The 27,016-nt window shown below is 36.2% G+C and overlaps 1 protein-coding gene across 1 annotated transcript; it reads left to right on the top strand.

Annotated features, from left to right (window-relative positions):
• The first annotated feature begins 8 nt into the window (after positions 1-8).
• TERB2 (telomere repeat binding bouquet formation protein 2) lies at positions 9-26,908 on the top strand. The gene is made up of 7 exons (XM_044662168.1): positions 9-72; positions 213-294; positions 2,208-2,347; positions 7,485-7,546; positions 14,190-14,263; positions 16,785-16,873; positions 26,763-26,908. The coding sequence occupies exons 1-7, from the start codon at positions 9-11 to the stop codon at positions 26,906-26,908; spliced, it is 657 nt and encodes a 218-aa protein (XP_044518103.1).
• Positions 26,909-27,016: the final 108 nt, after the last annotated feature.

Genomic DNA, 27,016 nt, shown 5'->3' with positions numbered 1-27,016 from the left:
GCGGTAACATGTTCAGGGACCAGCGAGCCTGGTTCTGTCGGAGCGTGGGCAAGGATCTGCAGGAACTCTGGGGTAGGGGATGTGTGGCCTTTGGGGTCACCCCGCCTGGATTGGCTCCCATCATCGTAGGGGGACCTGTGGAAGAGCTGGGTGAGCGCACTGCAGCCTTTGGCCTCCCGCACTCGTATTTTAACACCTCTTTCTCTCTACAGTGGCCCATGGCGGAGTAATATGCAACCCTCGCGAGGCCGACTTCCTGTTCAGCTGTGACGCTTCGCACCCAGACACGATGAGGTATCCTTCCGCTCCAGCAACTTACACCACGTGGCCTCTTCTTACCTGTTCTGCTTCCTCGTCTTTCAGGACCCAAAACGCCCGACATTTTGTGGTTGACAAACCACCACAGCCTCGATCTGCACACCTCACAAATAAGGAAACAAGGGCCAAGGGCACGAGATACACAGAGCAGAGCTGACATTCTGTCAATCAATATGCATATGTGTTTAGATTTGGGGAGTCAAAAACAAAAGTGAGAGTTCCTGGAGCTTACACTTTCCTGGAAGATGTAAAGTGTTCAATTAATAAAAATGGGATATATGCTAGAATAAAACAATGCTAGAGTATATACAAGGGTGAGAGGTGGGGAGGAGGCAAATCAAGAAGTGACTCTTGAAGGGAAGTAGTGTGGTCTGAGACCTGAAGAAAATTAGGAGTTCCAAGGATCTGGTTGTGAAAAGAGTATTTTGGGGAGAAGGATAGAATGCCATGTAAAGCTTGGCTAGAGTTTAGAGATTAGTGTGTCATCATCCTGAAATATAGACTTGAACCATATTTTTAAAAGGTCTTTTAAATCAGATTTTTTAAAAAGAGAACAGAAAAACTCTGCTTTGCTTTATATTAAAGGCAATAGGAAGCCATTGAATCAAGGGAGTGACATGCTTTAGGAAAAGCTATTTCTCGGCTTGCCTGAGACTTGGTTAGAGAAGGGAGAGTCAGTATTCAGGGAGCCCAATTAGAAGGTTACTTTAATAGGCCAGGTGAGAATCTAGAGATTAAGGTCTATCCCCATTGGTGAAGATGTGGCACACATGCAGAGCAGGCACTGGGGGGAGCTGCCTCATTCTCCCTCTTCCTAGGCCCCAGGACATTTTTTTTTGCAGGCAGAGCTGGCATTGGGGGAGCTGCTCTATTCTCCCTCTTCCCAGCACCCCAGGACATTTTTTGCATGCCCCACTTCTCTGTCCAGCCTCCCAAAGCAAGCACTTTCTCCCTCAGTTCTTTCTGGTAATGATGGTGGTGGTGGTGGTGGTGGTGGTGGTGGTCACAGCCTGAATTTGCCCTTTGGGCATTCAAACTCTTTAAAGATTCACCAATGCTGGAAGTGACTAATGTGACTAGAGATTTAGAGTTCAATATGAGAGATAGTGAAGGGATAGAATTTATGAAACCTGGCATTTGATTGCATATGGGCAAGTATGGCTCCTAGGTTATTAAACTGGCCTGCCAAAAGAATGTGGGAGCCTTTAACAGAAAGATAGAAGTTAGAGAAAAGCTAAGTTTAAGGGTTCTGTTTTGGATAAGACTTGCTGTGGCTGTCAGGACATCCAGGTAGACATCCAAAGATAATTAACTGGAACTCAAGATAAGATGTTGATCTGGAGCAAAGAAATAATGGTTGAATTGATGAAAACAAATGTGATCATTGAGAGGGATTCTAGGGAGAAAAAGATGAAAGGGCCCAAAGAGAACTGGAGTACAATTACAATAGGGGGAGGAATATGGATGATATAGTCAGTTAACTAAAAAGTTGATATTTTGAAGGGAGAAAAAAAAAAGCTAGAGCATGACTGATGTCTTGAGAAAACAGTAATAAAGACAGAATGGCTTTAGGAGGAATGAGATTCTGGTCAAATATGAGAATTCACCATCACCTCAGGGTTTAAAAACAAAAGAAAAATCACATTAAATGTTTAAATAGGCTCCTGTTTATGGAATTGATTAAATTCTTGGTGTGGACTCTAGTTTACTTCTTTTCCCTTTCCCTAATACTTTATCCTCTTTGCCTTTTAAAGATTTGAAGTTTGAATTTAAACAGATCATTTCACCTTTTTCTTTTATTCACCAAATCTGTTTTAAAGTAGATTAAGGTATTAAATGCTGTAATGTTTATTTTGTAAATGAAAACATTTCCTTTTTTTTTCTCCTAGAATATATCAAAGCTTTGATTACATGGAAGATAATGCTACCGTGTTTCATGCTTATTATCTCTCAGCAGTAGCCAAAGCTGATATGAAAAAAACAGTACCTTTGGGTCACTACGTCCTTCCACCTACCTGCCTACAGAAAGGTTAGGAAAAGTAAAAAGTATATAAAGATATTGAAGCATTTCAACAAGTTCAGTTATTCACCCCAAACCAAATCATTAACTATTTTTTTCAGTCCTGTTCTTCATAACCCCATTTGGAATTTTCTTGGCAAAGATACTGGAGTGGTTTGCCATTTCCTTCTTTAACTCACTTTACATATGAGAAAACTGAGGCAAACAAGGTTAAGTGACTTGCCCAGAGTCACACAGTTTCTTTATGTCAGATTTGAAGTCAGGAAGATTCATATATTAAATCACAAGTTTTCTAAGTCTTTTACACTATTTTCTCTTAGTTTGAGAGTTTTCTTCACTAAATTTTATTGTCTTCTATCTTATTGCAAGAAAATCCTTCTTTATACCCAAAGATGTTGCAAGAAAATTCTTCCTTATACCCAATGATACTGTTGGCTAATTTTTTTCCTGCTGTTTCAATTTTGGTGGTTAAAGAGAAGAAATTTTCATGTATTATCATCAGTATTTTTAAATAGATTCTGAATGCTACTAATTCTTCACTCCATATTTCTTCTTTTTGCCTTCTTTCACATTAATTTTCTAGCTTCATCAAAAAACTAAATTACATGGTTATTTTATATTCCAAATATATCCTGGCATTCAAATCCCTCTACAGCTTTAATTCAGCAAAATAATTTGAATTTAATTAAAAAGCAAATAAACATCATACCATATACCAGGTGCTTAGGATACAATGACAAAAATGAAAACAATCCTGCCTCAAGGAGCTTCCATCCTACAGAAGATTACAACATGTCTGGTCCAATGGAAGGAACATTAGATTTAGAGATAGAAAACTTTGTGTTCAAATCCAGCTCTGCCATTCAATACCCATGTGACTTTGGAAAGCTAGCTAGCCTATCTGGGCTTCATTTTCCTCATCTGTAAATAAGGGGGTTGGACTAGAGGGACCCTAAGATCGCTTCTAACTTTTAAATCTATAATTCCACATAACAGATAATGAAATAAAAAGTGCTTTGAGGCAGGTGAGAACACCAACACTCCAAGAATTTCAGGGAAACCTTCATAGAGAATTTTGAAGCTAAGCTGAGCTTTGAAGATAAGGCTTCTGAGAGGTAAAGAGAGGAAGGGTGAATTCTTTGGATAAGAGATGGCTTATAGGAAATGCATGGAAAAGAAATGGAATGTTTGCTTTGGGGAATAGCAAGTAGGCCAAGAAGTTATGAGGATGAAAAATAGATTTTGGAGACATTGAGGGACAAAATAACTATGATCGGAGATTATATAATCAGAAAGAAAGAACTTGATTTTTGATTCTGAGTTCAAGGTCAGGGAAGTGGCACAATTGTAGACTGTAGTGAATTCTCAAGATCGATCATACTCTAGATGGCTGAATTGGAGTAAAGATGTAGGTTTGGAGTGATGAAGAGACTATTTGCAATTCAAAATACATTTTCCCATAAAAATCAATCTTACAAGTGGAAGTCAAGAAAGTCAAGCCAGACTAGAAAACTTCATGAGGTAACTGAGTCATATTATGCTGTATTACTGCCACTATAGTTTCCATGGGAAAATTCATTCTGATTTTTAGTTTAAGACTGGGAACATACCTCCCCCTACTTTGGTAGGAGGCACCTTCCCTTTCTCACCTCTTCTCTAGCTATTCTGCTGGTGGCACCAGCAAAGGGGGAAGTCCTTCAGGTTAAAAATGTCATGGTGAGGAGTGTTGGCTCTATTAGGAGGAGTGTGGGCTGGGAAAGAAAGGAAAAAGGACCTAGACCTAGAGCATCCATCAGCTGGCTAAAGAAGGAAGTTAGATAATGGTTAGTTTGAAAGAAATCTGGGAGTTTAGAAGATAGTAATTCTGCTGTATAAATTGAGTAATTAACAAAGGAGGCCTTAGGCCTACTGTACCCTTGTTAGACTATATCTGGAGTATTGTTTTTGATGCCACATTTTAGAAAAGACACTGATATTTTGAGTGTTTCCAAATTGAGAGTGATTAGTTTGGTAACAGTACTGGAATTTATGCCATGATGACTGGTTATAGGAGCTAAACTTATTAATGATACTAGCTAGTATACATAATTCTTTAAAATTTACAAAGTGCCTTACAAATTTTATCACCTTATCCTGATACATAAGTGCTGTTATTATTCCCATTTTACAGATCAGGAAACTGAGGCATATTACAGTTAAACAACCAAATCACACAATTTGTGAATGTCTAAGGCTGATTTGAACTCAAATTACAAGTTTTATTACAAGTCCAGTTCTCTATCTACTCTGCCAACTAACTGTCTCATATTTTAGCCTGGAAGAAAGATTAGAGAATCATTTATGATCCCTGCCTGTCACTCCCCACCTGTCCCCATTTTGTTAATACGATGTAAGTATTTTGTGTATGTACTTCTGGAGAATTTTTTTTTTCTATAAGGGAAATAGCTATTTCTGTTTTCATATAAGCAGATATAACTAAAATATATACATTGCTTTACACTTTCAACACTCAGCCTAACAGTCTTATTCTCTAGACTTTTTCCATTTTATTCATTATTTTTATCATGCACTTCATTTAACAGTTTTCCCAGAATACCTATTCAGTTGGTGGTATTTTTTTATTATTATGCATAATAATTGGCTTCCATAGCATCAAGAGAATTCCCTAGAGGGCAGAGGGCTGTGAATCAGAGTTTCAGAGAGCCAGATTTAGGTATCAGATAAGGAAAAATTTCCTGTCATTTGAAGTTGATCAAAAGAGGAATGGGCTGCCTTAGGGAACAATGGGTCCTCTATCCCTAGGAATCTTCAAGCAAAGACTAATGACTCCTTGTCAATATTGTTGTAGAGGGGATTTGTGTTAAGGCATGTGATGAACTAGATGATTTCCCCTACCCCTACCCCCAATCCCCATAAAAGTCCTTTATAAGTCCTAAGAATCCATAATTCCTTGAGTGGATCTTAGCCATTCCAAAAGGAGTGTGTTGTTGAAATAAACCAAAAAAAACTTCTCCCACATTCTTTTTAAAGTTGTGATTTGTTTATATTCAGTTGCTTAAAAATTAAAAATAAAATTTAAAATATAGTTTTAATACTGAACCTAAACATGCAGAAAAGAACACAAAAAAGAAGATTCTACATGAAGTTATGCATTAATTTCATACTGCTTTACTTTTAAAAAAGCATTTAATAAATTTATTTTTGAAACTTTCCCGTTTGTACTTTCTTCTTTTGCTTTTAAAAATAGTAAAGCTATCATTTTTTTCATAACAATTGCCTTTTTCAGTTTCAGAAAAGAATGAGACTCCTTCAATGTTCACTCCCCCTACCCCTTCTTCCATGTTTGTACATTTCTTCTCATAAACTCCATTTATGAAAAATAGCACCCTGTACCCTCCTCTTCTTGCTTTTCCCATTATCGCATTCTTCCTTTTATCCTCCCTTTTCTTTCTCCTCTTGGGACCCTCAGAACAGAACCAATCCAGGGGAGCCTCTATTTTATTTATAATTTCCCCCATTACCCTTTGAAGACATTAAGATTTTGAAGAGAAACTTGTTTCTTTCCCTTCCTCATACTAACTACCTCATTATACAGTTCCTTCCAAAATCCCAAATAAATTTACCTTTCTAGGTTTCTCTGGGCTTTTATGTTTCTATTTTAGAGTTCCTGCTCAGATCTGATCTTTTCATCAGAAATGCTTGAAATTAATTCTATTAAATTCTGTTAATTCTATTAAAGATTCATTCCCTTCCCCCCCCAATAGGATTATACTCAGCTTTTCAGGGCAAGTTATTCTTGATTGGAAATCTATAATCTTTTGCCATTTGGAATATCATATTACAAGATCTCCTTTTATTTTTAATAGAAGCTTCAATGTCATGAAATCTTGATGGTGGTTCCTTGGTTCATCAACTCACTTTTGGATGCTTACAGTCTTTTTTCTTTGATATGGAAGCTCCAGATTTTGGTTATAACATTCCTGGGTTATTTACTTTGGGGGTTTTATTTCAGGTCATTGGGAGATTCTATCTTTACTTTGCCCTCTGGCAAATAGATCTGGGCAGTTTTCATTCACAATTTTTTTGAAAGAGTATCTAGACTTAAAAAAATAATAGTTTTCAAGGAATCTTATGATTATTAAATTAATTCTTCTTTATTGGTTTTCCACATCATTTGTTTTTGATAAGTTATCTTATATCTTCTTCTATTTTGTCCTCCTATTTCTTGCTTTTTCACAGAGTAACTGATTTCTGTTTGGTTTATTCCTATTTTCAGAGAGTCCTTTTTTGAGTAAGGTTTAATACTTTCCCTTTTAAGCTATCTATATATTCAGTTACTACTGCTTTTAAAAACTTTCACTAATCGAATACTGGATTTGAGAAAGCTCATGATCACAGGAAACTCACCTAGTTAGAACTTATTAATACAAAGACAAAGTATATGTTGAAGACCTATCCCTGTCTGTGACATAGTCATCAAGTTCCCTTTTGTCCTGACTTGAATGTGCTATGGCATATATGAAATCCAACCAGGAGCTACTGGACACCTAGAACTTTTGACTGACCATGAGTAGCACCTGAACACAAGGGATTATATATATATTTTTACTTGTTAGTTTTTTGTTGTTGTTTTTAAGGAGCTGGCACCCTTAATAAAATAATTTAGAGCAAGCAAACCCCCAGGCACTTGTTATGAGTGGATAAACACACACACACACACACACACACACACGTTTATATAATTCCTTTGGTGTCCCTCCACTTCCCTACTTAGCTAAATCTGACCAGACTACCTCAAAACTATAAAGAAAATTCTGTTGTTTCCTGCATTTTAATTCTTCACAGTTGCATTAAAATAGCATAACAGCCATGTTTTTTACTCAAACATTTCATGAGAATTAAAGTAATCCCAGAATTTAGCCCCCAAATCTTCATATAGTCTGGGGGCAAAGCAGTTTTTAAAAGCAAATGTAAAATTTAAACATTTGTAATCCTGATGATTCCACATATTAAAAAACGTATTTAATAAAAGTTTGTAAATTATGTAAACTGGAGATTTTAGGCAAAGCTAGAAAAATGCTACAATGTAAAATTAAAAATTAAAAATGTGTTTTTTTCTGAAGTGCATTTATTTTCTTTACTACAGAAATAAGAAAAAAAATTGGTAGTTTTATTTGGGAGCAGAGCAATCATGTAATGACAGAGAAGGTAAGAGTAAATGAATGTTACACTGATTTAAAAGTGCCCTTTTCTTCATTTTATGTGGTGAAATATTTCATTCACTTTTTTTTTTTTAACCCTTGTACTTCGGTGTATTGTCTCATAGGTGGAAGATTGGTAAGGGTGGGCAATGGGGGTCAAGTGACTTGCCCAGGGTCACACAGCTGGGAAGTGGCTGAGGCCGGGTTTGAACCTAGGACCTCCTGTCTCTAGGCCTGACTCTCACTCCACTGAGCTACCCAGCTGCCCCTATTTCATTCACTTTTAACTATTTCCATGAAGTTGATGAATAGATGATAATAATAATAGTGATACTAATAGATAATGTTTATATAGCACCTTCTGTTTGTGAGGCACTGTGCTAAGTGCTTTACAAATATCTCATCTGATCCTTACAACCCTGGAAAGTAGGTGCCATTATTATTCCCATTTTAAGTTAAGGAAACTGAGGAAAATGGAAACTATGTACTTACTTAGAGTCACACAACTGGTAAGTGTCTAAGACTGGATTATAACTTGGGTCTTCCTGATTCCATGCCCAGAGTTATATCAACTGGATCATCTGGCCTCTAAGATTTTTTTTTTACGTAGCGTTCATTTTCAAGTATATTCATTTCCATTCCTCTATCTGGAGATATATTCTTTGTAATGAAGAACAAAAAAGGAAAAAAAAAGTATTTCAGTAAAACAAAATCATATGATGATTAAATATGTGAGCTGTTGCTATCACTGGGTTAAATGAAATTAAAAGTGCTGATTATTATTTCATAATTAATTTGCTGCTCTGTTACGTTATATAGATTCATATAAATGTAAAATTATGCATGAGAGAATCAAGAATGTAGTCACATTTATTCCATTAAATGAGAGATACCTATATAACCCCAGTAACTCTGCTAGTATAGTCTTTGTACCTCCTTCTCCTAAATTATACCTCTTCAGTAGCTATAGAAAGTACACTTTTCACTTTTTCTTTGCAAAAGGTGATAATTAGTTATATTTTCTATCATCAAACTGACAACATTTCTAAATATATTGGGATAATTTTACATTTTTCCCCTTTTCTTATTTTTATTTATTGGCTCCCCACCTCCCCATTTCCCACACCCTTATTCTTCATTTGGTAATATCTACATAGTTTTATTTATTTTTGTGTATTTAAAAAAAAACTTAAGTCCCTGAGGACATACTGTTAAATTTTTTGAAATTGCTGCCTCTGGAGGGCAGCTGGGTGGCTCAATGGATTGAGAGCCAGGCCTAGAGATGGGAGGTCCTATGTTCAGATCTGGCCTCAGATACTTCCTAGCTATGTGACCCTGGGCAAGTCACTTGACCCCCCCATTGCCTAGCCCTTACCACTCTTCTGCTTTGGAACCAATACCCAGTATTGATTCTAAGATGGAAGATAAAGAATTTTTTTTAAAAAAGGAAATTTCTGCCTCTATACTTAGAAAAATAAAATTAGATTGTAAAAAATGTTTTATTGATGCTTAAAATTTTTTTTATCATAGTCATTTGCTAATTCAATCCTCTCCCAATGGAATCCTCCTTTAAGCAAAACCAATTGGCACAGCTTGCCTTTGATTCCAAGCAGATTTCTAGGAATTATTCATAACTATCTAGATAAGGAAGTTGGGATCACAGCCAGCATAGATGGCTTCATTAGAACAAGATGCCAAACTAATTTTACTTCTTTTTTGAGTTAGGCTTATGGATCAAGAGGGCTGCTATAGACATCATTTGCTAGATTTTAGCAATGTATTTAAAAAAGTCTTTAATGGTGTTCTTTTGGGGAAAAAATGGAGAGATAAGGTTAGATGATAATTCAGCTAGGTGGGTTCAGGTGGGGTTGAATGACTGGATCCAAAGATTAGTCATTAATTGTTCAATATCAGATTGAAAGGGGAGCTTCAGATTAAATACTCTATGTTTCTGTGCCTGGCTCTTATGGCTGAACATTCTTACTAGTGACTGCAGTAAGATACAAGATGATGCGCTTATCGGACTTACAGATTAACAAAACTGGGTGGGATAACTAACATTTGAATAAGAGCCAGGATACAAAAAGATTTTGCCAAGCTTAAATCTTTCTTAAAATTATTACACAGTATATGTAATAGCATTGCAGTCATTTAAAAATACAAACAAGATCTATGTGCTCTTAACACATTTTTTCAGTAAATACTCCCTATTCATTCTCAATATTAGTAATATTCATAATAATTCTACCCCATTAAAGCAGTGCATTAAAATACTATTTTTAGTAGCAGGATGATGTAGTAGGTTTTCTTTTCTTTTTTGAACCATTACCTTCTGTCTTGGAATCAGTATTAAGTATTGCTTCCAAGGTAGAAGAGTGGTAAGGGCTAGGCAACTGGGGTTAAGTGACTTGCCCAGGGTCACTCAGCTAGGAAGCTTTTGAGGCTAGATTTGAACCCATGACCTCCTAGCTCTTAATCTACTTAGCCATCTAGCTTCCCTGATGTGACTTATTTTCATCCTTCCTCTTTGGCAGTGCCTGAGTTTTCATTTAAAGTAATGCCAATGCAGAGGACTAAATTATATTGAAATTAATGTGGAACATCATAGAATAAATATCCTTCAAAAAATCTGCCCCTCCCATTGTGCTCCCCTTAATTGAGCAATTAAGTCCCCCTCCCTAAATAAACAAGCTTAAATTTTAATGAAGATAAACATAAAGTTTTATACCTGAGTTAAAAAAAATCAGCTTTGTAAGATTGAGATGGTATGGCTAGACAATAGTTCATCTGAGAAAGATTTGGAAATTTTTGTAGATTGCAGGTTCAACATGAGTCAACAATGTGAGATAATAGTAAAAAAATGCTGATCTAGTTTTGGTCTTCATTAATTGAAGAAAGAGTGTCAGGATTAGGAAGGTGATAGGCTTGTTATATATAATCTGTTCTGGTCAGGTTATTTAGATTACATGTTCAATCACAGGTATTGCTTTTTTAGGAAGGATCCTGGAAAACAGTAGCCCTTCTAGAGAGAAGAATAGGGATAGTATTGATGTCTCAAGATCATGCCATATGAAGAAGTGGGGAAGGATATTTAAGGTGGAATAGAAAAGTCATAGAGGAGACATGGCAGCCATCAGATATTTGAAGAGTCATGTGGAAGACAGAGTAGACTTGCTTTGCTTGGCTTCAGGAGAAACTGGGAATGATAGGTGGAAAGTTTGAAAAGTCAAATTTGGGCTTGATAGAAGGAAAAATTTTTTATAAAACAAAATGGCATGGATCACCTGCAGAGATAGTAGTGAGTTCCCCCTCGTTGGAGGTTTTCAATTAAAGACTAGGTGATTACTTTTCTGGGATATTATAGGAAGCTTTCTCATATAGTTATGAATTAGAGCCTCTTCCTACTCTGAGAGGTTGCAATTCTGTGAAGCAATAATGCATATAGTTTTGTATGCCCATGGTCTACCACTTCTCTATCTAAAGAGGAAAGTGTATTTTATTATTTAGCCACTGGAGCCAAGATTAGTCATTATATTTAACTTGATTCCTATTGCTTCCTAGTCTGGTTTTCATTTACATTATTCTAGACATTGTGCATACTATTTTCCTGATTTGGTTTTCTTTGTTTGGATCATTACATGCAAGTCTTCCCATGTTCCTCTAAATATTTCATTACATTTCTATACCCCAGTTTGTTCAGTTTTTCTTCAGTTGTTGGGCAACTGCTTTATTTCCAATTATTTGCTGCTGCAAAAAGGACTGCTTTCAGTGTTTTGATATGGGTAGGATGTTTCTATATATAAAAGATGATGAAGAATTTGATAACTTTTCTTGCATAATTCCAAATTGCTCTCATAGTTTTATATGATAGGAGAGAGTCTCTCAAGCTATGTCCTGAAATATCGAAACTTTGGTTAGTCATGGAAGTTTGATTCTGTATTTGTTGGAATGTATGGTTTGACAACCAGCTCAAGTGTATATAATTATTGGGCAGAAAGGCACATTAGAAATCATGTCCAAATTGGGAAAAAATCTTTATAACAAAAACCTCTGACAAAGATCTAATTACTCAAATTTATAAGGAGCTAAATCAATTGTACAAAAAAGCAAGCCATTCCCCATTTGATAAGTGGGCAATTTTCAGATAAAGAAATTAAAACTATCAATAAGCACAGGAAAAATTGCTCTAAATCTCTAATAATTAGAGAAATGCAAATCAAAACAACTCTGAGATATCACCTCACACCTAGCAGATTGGCTAACATGAGAGTAAAGGAAAGTGGTGAAAGTTGGAGGGGATGTGGCAAAATTGGGACATTAATGCATTGCTGGTGGAGCTGTGAATTGATCCAACCATTCTGGCTGGCAATTTGGAACTATGCTCAAGAACCTAAAAGACTGCCTGCCCTTTGATCCAGCCATACCACTGCTGGGTTTATACCCCAAAGAGATCATAGGGAAAAAGACTTGTACAAAAATATTTATAGCCATGCTCTTTGTGGTGGCAAAAAACTGGAAAATGAGGGGCTGCCCTTTGATTGGGGATTGGCTGAACAAATTGTGGTATATGCGGGTGATGGAATACTATTGTGCTCAAAGGAATAATGAATTGGAGGAATTCCATATAACACATGTGAACTGGAATGACCTCCAGGAATTGATGTAGAGTGAAAGGAGCAGAACCAGGAGAACGGATATATAGTGGCACTATCGAATGTAATGGACTTCTGTACTAGCAACAATGCAGTGATCCAGGACAATTTTGAGGAACTTATGAGAAAGAATGCTATCCACATCCAGAGAAAGAACTGTGGGAGCAGAAACACAGAAGAAAAAACAACTGCTTGACCACATGGTCAATGGGGATATGATTGGGGATGCAGACTCTAAACGATCACCTTAATGTAAATATTAATAATATGGAAATAAGTCTTGATCAATGATACATGTGAAACCCAGTGGAATTGTGTGTTGGTTATGGGAAGGGGGTGGGAGGAGGGGAGAGAAAGAACTTGAATCATGTAACTATGGAAAAATATTCTAAATTAATTAATTAAACAAAAAATTTAAAAATGCTAAACTAACTAACTAAATAAAACATACCAAAAAAAAGCAGTCATGTTATCAAACTCACTAATTTTATACAAAAGGAGACCAAAGTCCAAAGAAGAAGTTTTTTATCCAATTGACACAACAAATAACAAAGCCAGAATGAAAACTCTTGACAATAATTAGGAAATTAATAGATTGTACCTGTGTGGACTATGGTGAATGACCATAATGTAACCTGAATGAAGGTATAGATGGCAAGCTTTTCACATTTGTGGATGACACAAAGGTGAGAGGGGTAGTTAACACATTAAAGAACAGACTGAAAATCCCCAAATATCTTGAGTTTAGAAAGAGAAGGCTAAATCAAATATGGTGAAATTTAGTAGTGTTAAATGCAAAGTCATAAATGAGTTTAAAAAATCACTTGTACAAGTTCAGGGTTTGGGGAGTTATAGTGTGGTAGAGATATTGCTAAATAATAGTCTTTGAACAAAAGACATGACAATTTTAGTGGACACCAAGTCCCACATGAGTCAACAATATAACATAGCAAACAAAAAATAGAAATTCTATTTTAGGTTTCATGAAGAGAAGTATTCAAAATGAGAATGGTGATAATCCTTTGTACTCTGTCCTGGTCAGATGATATCTGAAGTATAATTTAGTTTTAGGCATCACATTGTTTTTTGGTTTATTTTTTAAAGTGATGTATAATCATTAGAAGTCTTCAAGCAGAGGCTAGATGATCATTGGTTGAGGATTTTATTGAGGGGATCTCTAATCAAGTATGGTTTGAACTGGATGATTCTGGAGGTACCTTTCAAAAACTGAGATGCTATGATTATCAGTACTGTTTCAAAGGTAATAATAGCTTAGGGGGCAGCAGGGTGGCTCAGTGGTTTGCAAGCCAAGGCTAGAGACGGGAGGTCCAAGGTTTGAATCTGGCCTCAGACACTTCCTAGCTGTGTGACCCTGGGCAAGTCACTTATCCCCTATTGCCTAACCCTTACCATTCTTCTGCCTTGGAAAGATGGAAGGAAAGAGTTTAAACAAACAAACATAATAATAATAGCTTATTTAATTGATAGCAGGCCTTTTCTCAATTGGGCTATCACATCAAAATATTTTTTGGTTGAACTTAGTGAAATACAGATTAATGTTTACTTGTTGTTGCCAGACTTTGACCATAACACATACAAAAGTAGCAATAAAAGAACCTTAAGGTTGGTGACAGTAAGAGGGACAAATTCTGTAAGTTTTAGAATTTAATTCAAATATATTTTCTTTTGTGAGGGATACCAGTAATAGAAGTAGTTGCAGTACCCATCTTTTGAATGAAGCTGAGTCCATATTCAGTTATTTTAGAGCTAAATGCTCCATTTGGAACTTTTAAAAAATTTTAGGTTTTCATTTCTTGTCATATCTCAATTTGGTTTATTTCCTTGACTTATAACCTTTATGGAACTTATTAGTCTGCTAAGAGGGTCCGAATGTTCATTTTTCTAATGTTTAAAACATTTTATTTTTGTTTAAGAAATCATAAGCTGTAGAATAATTTGTAAACTCTTTTTTTACACAATTTACTTTCCTGTTCACAGCATGATGAGGTAATGCAGAAGCACAGGGAAAGTACTAAATTATTGACAGAGCCTAAAATGGATCCATCTATAAGGTATTGTGTTTATCTCCACTTGTTTTTGGGATAATTATAAAAATTATAAAAAATAAATTCAAATCAATACTTTTGAATTTATAGGGAGTAGAATGATGAATAAAGGAAGAAAAAATCAATACTATTTTGTTTCCTTAATATCTAGATGAATTATTAAAAGACCAATAATACAACTATATAAAGTTTAATTTGTGTTACCAATCACAATTTTCTATATTCCTTCATTGCTTCATTTATTCAACAAGCATTCTGTATTAAGGAGCTGAAAAGTTTCATTAGACCACAAGTTTATAATATAAAACTGTCGGTAAAACCAACAAGAATTAGGAAACAAACTGATTTTTGCTTGTTTTTAAGTAGAGCTGCTGTGTTTTGAAGTCTAGGTACTAACAAAATACCAATTTACTCATACTCTGGCTCCCATCCTCTATTCTCTTTCTTTTTGGAAAGCTGATTTTCCTTTTGAATAACTTTAAAGAGGGCTCTTGGTTTAGAAACTTGTTTGGAGGAAGTCAATAGGAGAGGGGCTGGTATGATTCTGGTAGGAGGAAAAAGAAATTAGAGACAAAAGTATTAAGGGATTAAGAAGAGAGAATAAGTGTAATTTTTAGTACTTTAAAGGATGGGGGAATAATTATGCAGCAAATGCAATAGCTCAAATAAGAAAAAGAACAGAGATTCTGTTCTCTGTCCTAGGATCCTTAAATTCAAAGTTTTTCTGTTTTCCCTAAAATTTCTTTAGATATCTACACAGGGCTTTTCCATATCTGACCACCAGAGGACGCTATAGGAGCACAGATTAAAATTTAGGTTTTCTTACCCTCAAAAATGCTTTAAATAACTAGACCTGAAGAAGAGGAAAGAATTTGTGAAGAGGGAATTCTGACTTTAATTGTTGTGACAGAAGAGGAATTTATTTTGCCTGAATTATTTGACTTGGGCTTTTAGGACAAACTCTTCTCAAATTGTTAAAATAATTTTGCAGATCTTTTATTTGGGAATCATACAAATATTTGTGGTTTACATTTTCTATGAGCAATGTTACTTATTCTTAGAAGAATTTAAATGAGCCTTATTTTTAGACATTTAAGGTTTCTTAATAATATATTTCAAGATTAGTCTTTTTTATCTTTTAAAATTTTTAAATCTTTTAATTTATTTCTTAGATGTTTCCCAATTACATGGAAAAATTTCCTAACATTCATTTAAAAATTTTTTTGAGTTTTATATTCACTCCTTCCACTTGCCTCTTCCTGATCCCTTAAAAAGACAAGCAACATGATAGTGATTATACATATAGTCATGTGAAACATATTAGTCATGTTGCAAAAGAAAGCTCTCTCACACACTCTCTCTCTTTCTCTCACTCTCTCTCTCTCTCTCTCTCTCTCTCACACACACACACACATACACTCAAGAAAAAAATTTAAAAGTATGCTTCAATCTGTACTTAAGAGTTCATTAGTTTTCTGTCTGGAGATGAATAGCATTTTTCATCATGGAAAGACCAACTTTTTAATTGAAAATTTATATTTGTGTTACTGTAGTCAGATTTATGGAATCTGAGTGGTTTTCTAAACCTCAAATGAAGCAAAACTCACTAAAGAAAAGACTTTCTGGGGGGCAGCTGGGTAGCTCAGTGGATTGAGAGCCAGGCCTAGAGACCGGAGGTCCTAGGTTGAAATCTGACCTCAGATATTTCCCAGCTGTGTGACTTTGGGGAAGTCACTTAACCCCCATTGCCTAACCCTTACCACTCTTCTGCCTTGGAGCCAATGCACAGTATTGATTCTAAGGTGGAAAGTAAGGGTTTAAAAAAGGAAAAACTTTCTTGTTCCAAGAAAAGTATTTTATCTGGAATAGTAAAGAATAGTGTATTCTTGTTAATAACCATTTATAGCTTACTTAGCTTTTGAAAAGGTTAAAATTTGGTTAAATATAGAGAATGAAAACGATATTCACCATATTTTAAATTTGTTTAATGATTCTAAAGACATTTCAAAATCTTATTCAGAATCTTGAGGTTATTAGGGATATTATCATTAAGATAATGGTGGGTGGACATACTACTTAATAGAGTTCTCATCAATATAATGCTGAATAATAAGAGTTTGCTATTTATATTTTATGATTATAATATATGTAGCAATTTTTGAAATGTATCTACTATGCCTGTCTCCTTTTTTGTTGTATTTGAATCCTTTGTGCAAAATTGCATGGAATAATAATGAACTAACCCTTTCAAGGCTAATGGTCCAAATGAACCAAAACTGTCCTCCCTTTAACTATTAACTTTGTAATCATGATTGCACAGAAAATAATATATATACAAATAAGACACCATTTAATAGTTTTATGCAATAAGACCTGAGATCAGAACAATGAGCCATTGAAGTTACCAAATGTTAAATTAAAATAAAGTATTCTATAGAGTGTGCTTTTTAAAATCTGAAGTAGAATCCAGGAAAAGAAATACAGATTGTAACATATGGGGCTTTGCCCTGTATATTTCATTTTGCAGCACAAAAAAGCATTTCTCAAGGACTCCGGTTACAGGAAAGCAACTATTTTATCCTCTTCACAATTATCCAGTGAATAACATGGTAACAGGTAAAAAAATACAGAAAACAAACAACAAAACTAATGGAACCATAGCCAATGAGGAAAAGAAAATAGTGAGCGGGTAGAGTTAAGTGTGCACATATTAATTTTTTTATTTAATTTTTTTTGTTATGAACTTAACAGATATGAACATTTCATTAAACAAAGAGGAACAAAAAAGCAGTTAGCACCACCTTATAGGCAGCATGATACTGAAGAGCCGAATTTGTTCTATTCAGTTTTAAAAAACATTGAATTTAACACATTAGTGACAAAATTGATTTTTGTTCCTTTCTGAATTTTTTTCTGCTATACACTTTTTATAAATTATTAATTTTATTTTTATTGGCATGCAAAACACCCTTCTATATTGGACATTGTTGTAAGAGCACACTTACACGTAACCAAAACCCTTAAATAAAACCATAAATACACTGATGCGTGAAAGATGACTCCAACAGTTCTTTCTGTGGAGGCAGATAGCATTGTCTGTCATAAGTCTTTTCAGGATTTTCCCAGACCATTGCATTGCTGAGAGTAGGCAAGTTTTCACAGATAATCATCACACAGTATTGCTGTTACTGTGTACCATGTTCTCCTAGTTCTTCTTATTTAGCCCTGCATCAGTTCTTATAGATCTTTCCAGCTTTTTCTGAAATCATATTGCTTATCATTTCTTAAAGCACAATAGTATTCCATTACCAACATGCACCACAATTTGTTCAGCCATTCCCCAATTGATGGACATCCCCTCAATTTCCAATTCTTTCCTGAAGTTTATTTAATTTCTCCTTTAAAAATTTGGAGACTAGGGGGCAGCTGGGTGGCTCAGTGGATTGAGAGCCAGGCCCAGAGTCAAGAGGTCCTAGGTTCAAATCTGGCCTCAAACACTTCCCAGCTGTGTGACCCTGGGCAAGTCACTTAATTCCTATTGCCTAGCCCTTACTCCTCCTTCTGCCTTAGAACCAATACATAGTATTGATTCTAAGTTGGAAGGTAAGGGTTATAAAAAAAAAAATTGGAGGCTATACCATTTGGTACATTATGTTTTACTTCATTCTTTATAGTACCTTTTAACAAGATATAATTTCCTTATCTCTTTTAATCAGATCTATTTTTGCTTTAGCTTTGTGTGAGATAATAATTGCCTTTCCTGCTTTTTTTTTTTACTTCAGATGATACACAATAAATTCTTCTCTGACTCCTTACTTTTATTCTGTGTGTGTCTCCCTGCCTCAATTGTGTTCCTTTTAACAATATATAGTAGGATTCTGGTTTTTAATCCACTCTGCTGTCCATTTCTCTTTTATGGGTGAGTTTATCCCGTTCACATTTCCAGTTAAGATTACCAACTCTGTATTCCCCTCCATCTTATTTTCTCCTTTTGATCCTGCTCTTTTCCCTTTCACTTTGTACCTCACAAATGTTTTGCTTTTTATCACCCCTTCTTCTTCCCTTTCCCTTCTATCACTCCTTCCTCCCCCTTGTCTTATGCCCCTCCTACTTCTCTATAGGATTCTATACCCTGATGAATATGGTTATTATTCTCTCTAAGCAGTTAGGATGAAAATAAGATTTAAGCACCATCACCTCCCCTCCCCTATAATACTCTTCATGCCTCTTTAGGTGAGATAATTTACCCCATTCTATCTCTCCATTCCCTTTTGTCTCAGTACAATCCTCTTTTTCATCCCTTGGTTTTTTTTTCTTTTTTGCATATCATGTCATCCTAATCAGCTTACTTCCACATACTCTGTCTATGTATACTCCTTCTAACTGTTCTAATACTGATAAAAATTTAACATATCAGGTGTACAGTGCAGACTGCCTCATGCTGGAATTCCAGACCTTACTGTAGGCTTGGAACTTTACTGGGTATGTGTTGGGTTGCACTGCTATTGTAGGCAGGTTCTCAGGGTCTGGATGCTGTCTTGAGCCCAGGTCCAGAATCTGGAACAGTTGATGTGGGGTTGGGGAGCTTGCTGTTGGCTTGTGCTCTTACTCCTTGTTGTAGCTTCCTGCTGGTTTTGCTTTCCTCTCATCCCAGTGAACCAGAAGTTTTCTGCCTGCCTTTCAAGTTGTTCTCTGTATGAATTCTGCTTCACTCCAATTTCTTGTTGGTTCTTTCACTCCAGTGTTTATTTTGTGACATTATTTTGAGGTTGATTGAAAAGGATTCTCATAGTGATTTGAGCTTTCCCTGCTTCTACTCTATCATCTTGTCCCCCGCCTCTGGGCTTCTGCTCTGCACTTTAAAAATATTTTATTAATGCAATTTTCTGCCCCTTTGGCATCTCTGTCACTACCTATCAAATCACCCTTCTCATCAGATAGAAATAATCTCTTGTTAGAATAAGTATAGTCAAATGTGGAAGGTGAAAGATGAAATACCTGAGGAAACAAAGGTTTGATCTTCCAAAAAATTTTGATTTATTAAGCCATATATAGCAGTTTATTAACAAATTGGGGCCAGACCTCCGAAGCTTGGCACTGTACTCTGGATATAGGGGGAAAGAGACTTTTACACATTAAAAACAATAAATAAGTCCAAGTAATTAAAAGGAAACATTATAACATTAGGCAATCTAATTTCTAACTGGATGAAAGATGAGGTATTTTCCAAGTTGCGAGGGAAGAACAAACAGATGCAATTCCCTGAATTCAGAGAAAGAGGTGTCCCATTCCTCCCATCTATGTAAACAATCAAATGAATATGAAAAAAAAATAATTGATTGATCAGTATGGGACCAGTTTCAGATAAGACATAAGGGTTGCTTGAGATGCACAAAATGGAGAAAACTTGCATCAATCTTTGGTTCTGATTGAGTTTCTAGTGAGCATAACTTAGGTCCTTAGTTAAGGTTCTCTAAGAAGCAGTTCAAGGTGGTCCACTTGCCCAGGCACATAGAACTAGGTTCAAACATTTCAATAAAGTTTTCTCCCAATTCTCATAACTGAATAAAAATTTCCCACAAATCAGAAATTGGATTAGACCTATAATGGAATAGCGTACTGAGCTAGCTCAAGAAATGAATCATAATGACTCAGTGTATTGAGAGTCAGACTTAGGATTAGGTTTATATCTGGCCTTAGATACTTCCTAGCTGTGTGACCCTGGGTAAGTCACTTAACCCCCATTGCCTAGTCCTCACCACTCTTCTGCTTTGGAAACAATCCACAGTATTGATTCTAAGAATCAAAAAAAGAATTGTCACAAGATGGAGTTAATGTGGATCACTTAATTCCCACTATTAACCACTTGCTGTCCTAATCCTCTCAATTCTCTCACAAGCAAAACATTTCAACACATTGGTCATATCTGAAAATGTATGTCTCATTCTATACCTCTACTTTATAACCTTTCTAACAAAAGGGTGGGGGGTGCTAAGCTTCATCTTCAGACTTTTTGAAATTGTAAGTGGTTACTGTACTGAATAGAGTTGTGCAGTCTTTCAGAAGTGTTTTACATTTCATTATTGTGGTTGTCATGTAAATTGTTCTCTTGTTAGCACCTTACAGATGCTATGATGCTGCATTTATTAAAAAAAGAAAAATGCTGTCAGTAATTAGTTGGCTTAGCTTCTTGTGTGCTTAAAGGTGACAAGTAACATCTAAAGATCGATGAAAGACATTAATATTGATGATGTAACTAAGATATGAAGATTTAGACATGTAATAGTGCTACTATAACTTATTCTTCATTGCTGGATAAAGAGAAGAGTTGGGTTATATAATGGTTAAATTGGTGTTTTGACTAAGAGAATTATAAAGAAGTAGTTGCGAATTATTATCCCTTAAGTCAGGAAAAGTATTAGCAGCTTTTAACAATTTTGTTTAATTGGAATATTAGTAAAAAGAGGGAAATGTGGAAGGGAAAGAGGTAAGGAGATTGCCTAGCCTACCCTAAATGCTGATCCAATGAAATGAAGCTCGCTCCCCAACAGAGTTCCAGTCTCCACTTGGGAATCCTAGTCACTCACCAAGCAAGCTGGGCAGGATCCAGGCAAGGTCCCAGTGCAGAAAAGCCCTTGTGAGCTAAGCCCATGGAGGCAGCAGTGAACCCAACAAGACAGTCTCCAACTCCAAGAAACTCCAAATCTGAAAGTCAAAGTCCTGAAGCTGGAAACTCCAGTTGAAAAGTCCAAAGCTCCAAGTCAAAGTCGAAGTCCAAAAGCACCAAGGAGCCATCCTCCAAAGAAGAAGTCCAAAGGAGAAGATCCAAGGAGCAGAGACTCCAAAGAAGAATTCCAAAGGAGAAGCCTCAAGGAGAAGTCCCTTGGACAGGAAGTTCAGGACTTTTTATAGTCCTTTTTTCTATGTCCCTTCCTGTCCCTTCCCCACTTTACTGGAACCAATCACAGTTTTTTGATTTGCTTAGCACTGCCCGAGGGGTGGGCAGTGGCCTCTGGAGTTGTCACCCATTCTAGCAAGTGACTTGTGAACTCTCATGCTGGTAAGGTACTAAGTAGGAATACTTAAGTTTTTTGATTGATTAACTTAAAAGTTGCTGATTGATAGACAAAGAGAGTTTTTGATTCACTCTTCACAATCCTCCCTGTGATTCTTTGGGAGACTAGTCTCCCCAATGAATCATTTAACATAACCAGCTTAAAGCTTGGTAAGATCTTCTAGTTAAAGGTGCATACAATATTGTACTTTCTAAGAGGAAATTATAATACTTGGAGATAAGAGAGAAATAAAAGAGAGAGCAAAACCAATGTTTGCTAGGTGCATTGACAAAAAATCAATTAGGGGGGCAGCTGGGTAGCTCAGTGGATTGAGAGCCAGGCCTAGAGACAGGAGGTCCTAGGTTCAAATCCGGCCTCAGACACTTCCCAGCTGTGTGACCCTGGGCAAGTCACTTGACCCCCATTGCCTACCCTTACCACTCTTTCACCTATAAGTCAATACACAGAAGTTAAGGGTTTAAAATTAAAAAAAAAGTCTATTAGGGGGCAGTCCCCTTTGGCATAAGAGTTTACATTCAGAATAAATGTGTTTAACCACCTTCAGTTCAATCAATTACATCCCAAAGTTCATTCTGGATCTTCTGATGCAGTGTAGGTTTCTTTATGGCACTTTCTTCAAAAAGTTCACTTATTTGATTTAAGAAGTTAGTTAGCTTCTTTTCCTGAAATTTTTCTAAAAAAATTTTAAGTCTTGGATTTTATGAAAATTATACAGCTATTACCCCTTCTCAATCCCACCCCATACACTACCATCATTCCCTCTGCCATCAAAAACAAGGTCAAATATAATTCTAGGAAATGGTTGGTGGTCATACTAACAATTATCTTAGTCAGCTCAAGGTTTGATAATTTATGTTGGGGTATCTCTGCGATAAAATGGATGGACTGTTGAATTTGGAGAGCTGAGTTCAAATCCATCCTCAGACACTAATAGTGTGAACCTTACAAGTCATAGTCTTTTGGTGCCTCAGTTTAATCACTTGTAAAATAGGGATAATAATAGCACATATGTTTCAGGGTTATTGTAAGGATCAAATGAGATAATATTTGTTAAGTGCTTTGTAAATCTTAAAGCAATTTCTTAGTTCTAGCTACCATTATTATTGATGATCTGAAGGAAAAATAAGTATTTGTTTTGTTTTCTTATGTATTTATACATTGACAAATAATTCTTCCCTCCCCCATTTATATTTCTGTATTCAACATTTTAAAAAAATCCAATTTGGGGAAGAGTTGGGGGAGGCGGGGTTAGGAAAGAGCAATTTGTTAGTAGCTTTTAGTATTCTCTATGGTAATTTATTATTCTTTGACCCTTCAAAGAACAAGCATTTGCTAAGTATCTTCAATGTATTGGGGTACAAAAAAATAGACATCCAGTTCTTGAACTGAAGATGCTCACATTTTTTTGTGGGAAATGACACTCATACATCAAAACAAAATACATACCAGGTAAATACAAAGGAATGAGGAGGGTAGAAGGGTCTCTAGTATCTGGGGGCTCAAGGAAGGACCTCCTGTAGAAGGTGACATGAGTTGAGACAGGATTCTAAGAGGTAAAAGTGAGGAGAGAGTTCACTATAGGTATGGGAGGGACAACCTGAGCAAAGACTCTTGTCATATGTAGGAAACAAGGAAGCCTGTCTTCCAGGACCTTAGAATAGAAAAAAGTAGTATCTGTATGTAAGTGTTTGCATTTGAACACACATATATGTGAATCTCTATAACATCCAGCTGGCTTAAAATAACAACATATGTAATAGTTAAACATTTGATTCTCAAAACTGTCACCTTGGTCTTTATTTCCTTCTGAATTTCCTTATTTCCTTCTCTTCTGTGTATTTTTTAGAATCCCTCCCCCTCCCTTTCTTTCTCTCCACCGTTTTCCCCCAACCCTGTGCTCAAATTATTCAGTTCAATGAATTCAATAAAAATTCAGCACCAAAAGCTCTGGAGATACAAAAAGAGGCAAAAGACAGCTCCTCAAGGAGTTTACATTCAAATGGTGGAGAAAACATGTAAACAAATATATATGAAGTGAGCTATATAAAGGACAAATAGGAAATAATTAACAGAGGGAAGGCACTGGAATTAAGAGGGGTTGGGAAAGGTTTCCTGCAGAAGGTGGGATTTTAGTTGGGACTTAAAAGAAGCCAGGGAGGTCAGTAGTCAGAGCAGAGGAAAGAGAGTATTCCAGGCATAGGGGCCTGAAAAAAATACCCAGAACTGAGAGATGGAATGTCTTGTTCATGGTACATCAAGGAGACCAGTGTTACTGGATTGAACAACACATCCCAGTAAGATGTAAGAAAGGTAGAAAGGAGCTAGATTATTTTTCTCTTTTTTTAATTTAGAATAATTTTCCATGGTTACATGATTCATGATTCCCACCACCCCTTCTTCCCCACTCTCTCCTGGAGTTGACAAGCAGTTCTACTGGGTTATACATATATCACTGTTCAAAACCTATTTCCATGTTATTCATATTTACAGTAGAATGATCTTTTAACTTAAAAACCCTAATCATATCCCCATCGAAGTACACGTTGAATCATATGTTTTTCTTCCACATTTCTGTTCCCACAGTCCTTTCTCTGGTTGTGGATAGCATTCTTTCTCATAAGTTCCTCTGTATGTCCTGGGTCATTGCATTGTTGCTAGTAGAAAAGTCTATTACATTCTGTTGTGCCATAATATATTAGACTCTGTGTACAATGTACTACTGGTTCTGCTCCTTTTGCTCTGCGTAAATTCCTGGAGGTCTTTCCAGTTTACATGGAATTCCTCCAGTTTATTATTCTGTTCAGCACAATAATATTCTATCGCCATCAGATACCACAATTTATTCAACCATTCCCCAATTGATGAACACTCCCTCATTTTCCAATTTTTTGCCACCACAAAGAGCACGGCTATGAATATTTTTGTATAAGTCTTTCCCCCTATTATCTCTTTGGGGTATTAACCCAGCAGTGATATGGTTGGGTCAAAGGGTAGGCATTCTTTTAAAGCCCTTTGGGCATAGTTCCAAATTGCCCTCCAGAATGGTTGGACCAATCCAGAACTCCACCAACAGTGTATTAGAGTCCCAATTTTGCCACATCCCTTCCAACATTTATCACTTTCCTTTGCTGCCATATTGGTCATTTGGCCACTTGTAAGGTGGTACTTCAGAGTTCTTTTAATTTGTATTTCTCTAATCATGAGGGATTTAGAACACTTTTTCATATACTTATTGATAGTTTTTTTTTTTCATCATGTGAAAACTGCCTCTTCATGTCCCTTGACCATTTGTTGATTGGGGAATGGCTTGATTTTTTGTAAGTTTGACTTAAGGAGCTAGATTATAAAGGGCTTAGCATTTTGTAGTTGATCTTGGAGGAAATAGGGAGCCACTGGAATTTGTTGAGAAGGAAGGTGACACGATTAGAACTTCATTTTAGGAAAATCACTTTAGTAGCTAAATGGAGGATGGATTGGAGAATGGAAAGACTTGAAGCATAAGCTATTACAATGTAAGGTGATAAGATCCTGCCCCTAGGAATAGCAGTGTCAGAGGAGAGAAGGTGTATTTGAAACATGTTGCAAAGATCAAATCCATAGGCCTTGGCAACAGCTTGGTTTTGGGGTGGGGAGGGGTGAAAGATAGTGAGGAATCCAAGATGATGACTAGGTTGTGAGCCTGAGGAACTGGGAAGATAGTGCTGACTTCCACAGAAATAGGGAAGATAGGAGGGAGGGATAATGAGTTTTGTTTTGAATATATTGAGTTTAAGATGTCCATTGTTCTTTCATTTTAAGATGTCTAAAAGGGAGTTGGGGATGTAAGACTGGAGGTCAGGAGAGAGTTTGGGGTAGGAAAGGTAGATTTGAGAATCATCAACATAAAGATGGTAATTAAATCCACAGGTGCTGATGAGGTCACCCAATGAAGGAGTTTAGAGGAGGAAAAGGACTCAGGACAGAACCCCAAGTGATACTTACAATTAGAGGACAGGATCCAGCAAAGGAGACAGAGAAGGAATGGTCAGATAGGCAGGAAGAGACCCAGGAGAGAATGGGTCTCAAAAACCTAGAGAAGAGATTACCAAGGAGGAGAGATTCTTCAGCAGTGTCAAAGGCTGCAGAGAGGTCAAAGAGGATGAAGACTGAGAAAGGTCATTGGATTTGGCAACTAAGAGATCATGAGCAACTTTGGAGAAAGAAGTAAGAATGATAAAGTGAGGAGATTGGAAGGAGTTAAGAAGAGTGAGAAGAGAAAAATGTGGAGGCATTTTTTTTTTTGTAGGCAGCCTTTTTGAGGGTTTTAGCTATAAAGAGCAGAAGAGAAATAAGATGGTAGTTAGCAGGGTTGAAAACACAGTTCTTATAACAAATAGCACAGTCAAGCAAGCAAATGCACACATTTTCTATGTCCAAAAATATGTCACATTCTGTACCTTGAATCCATTTCCCCCTCTGTTAGGAGGTGAACAGCTTGTTTTATCATCTTCTCTGGAGTCTTTGTGTTTCTTACATTGATCAGAGTTCTTAAGTCTTTCAGAATTCTTTTTCTTTACAGTGTTTTTGTATAAATTATCTGATCCCCTGCTCCCACCTATTCAAAGAATTCCAGTGGCTCCTTATTACCTCTTAGGATCAATGATTAAGTCTTTTTTGGCTTTTAAAGCCCTTTATAGCCTTTATATCCCTCCTATTTGGCTGCTTATTATTGAAATGAATAGAGTACTGAGTCTGGAGTCAAGAATACCTGAATTAAAATGTGGCCTCCATATTTTATGTCATAGCCATAATACCCTGAGACTGCCACTTAACCTCCATCTGCTTCTATTTTCTCAAGTGAAAAATTGGGACAATAATAGCACTTACCTCCTAAGGTTGTTGTGAGAATGAAATGAAATCAGTTTAGAAATGTGCACAGTGCCTGGCACATAGTAGACTTTAAATAAATGCTTGTTTCTTTCCTTCTTTCCTACTTCTCCAATTTTCTCATATCTTACACCTTACTACATACTCAGTTATCCAGTGATAATGACCTCCTTGCTGCCCTTCGAATAAAACACTCTACCTCCTTATTCTGGGCATCCTCTCTGGCTATTCCCCATACCACTCTTGCCTAATCTTTATCTCCTGACTTTCTTCAAGTCCCACCTAAAATTCCACCTTCTACAAGAGGCCTTTCCTGGTTCCCCTTAATACTAAGGCCTTTCCTCTGCTGATTATCTCCAGTTTTTCCTGTCTACATCTTGTTTGTAAATAGTTGTTTGCCTTTTTTTCTCCCCTATTAGGCTGTTCCCCTTCTAAACAGTTTCACTGTGATGACTGGAATCTTACCTTCTTTTCTATGTAGCTTTTCATTAGTTCTAACTCAAAGGACCAAAAAAATTGAAAACAAGAAGTCTGACACTTCAAATATGGTTTTCCCTCTGTAGGTTATGTCTCTATTGATACCATGAAGAAATTCCTTGGGGAACTACATGACTTCATTCCTGGAAGCTCAGGATACTTGGCATATCATGTTCAGAAAGAAATCAATGTCTTTTCTGCTGTAAAAAATAAATTGAAGAGAAAATGTTAAATTGGATTATCCTCCGCTCACCTATTTTCTATAAAATGTTACTAAATTAAGCATTGATTAATTTTACTGTTCTTTTTTAATTATATTTTTTCTTCTTCAATATTAATG

The sequence above is a fragment of the Gracilinanus agilis genome, chromosome 2, assembly GCF_016433145.1.
Source record: "Gracilinanus agilis isolate LMUSP501 chromosome 2, AgileGrace, whole genome shotgun sequence".
Lineage (NCBI taxonomy): Eukaryota > Metazoa > Chordata > Mammalia > Didelphimorphia > Didelphidae > Gracilinanus > Gracilinanus agilis.
This window is presented reverse-complemented; position numbering and strand designations above follow the sequence as displayed.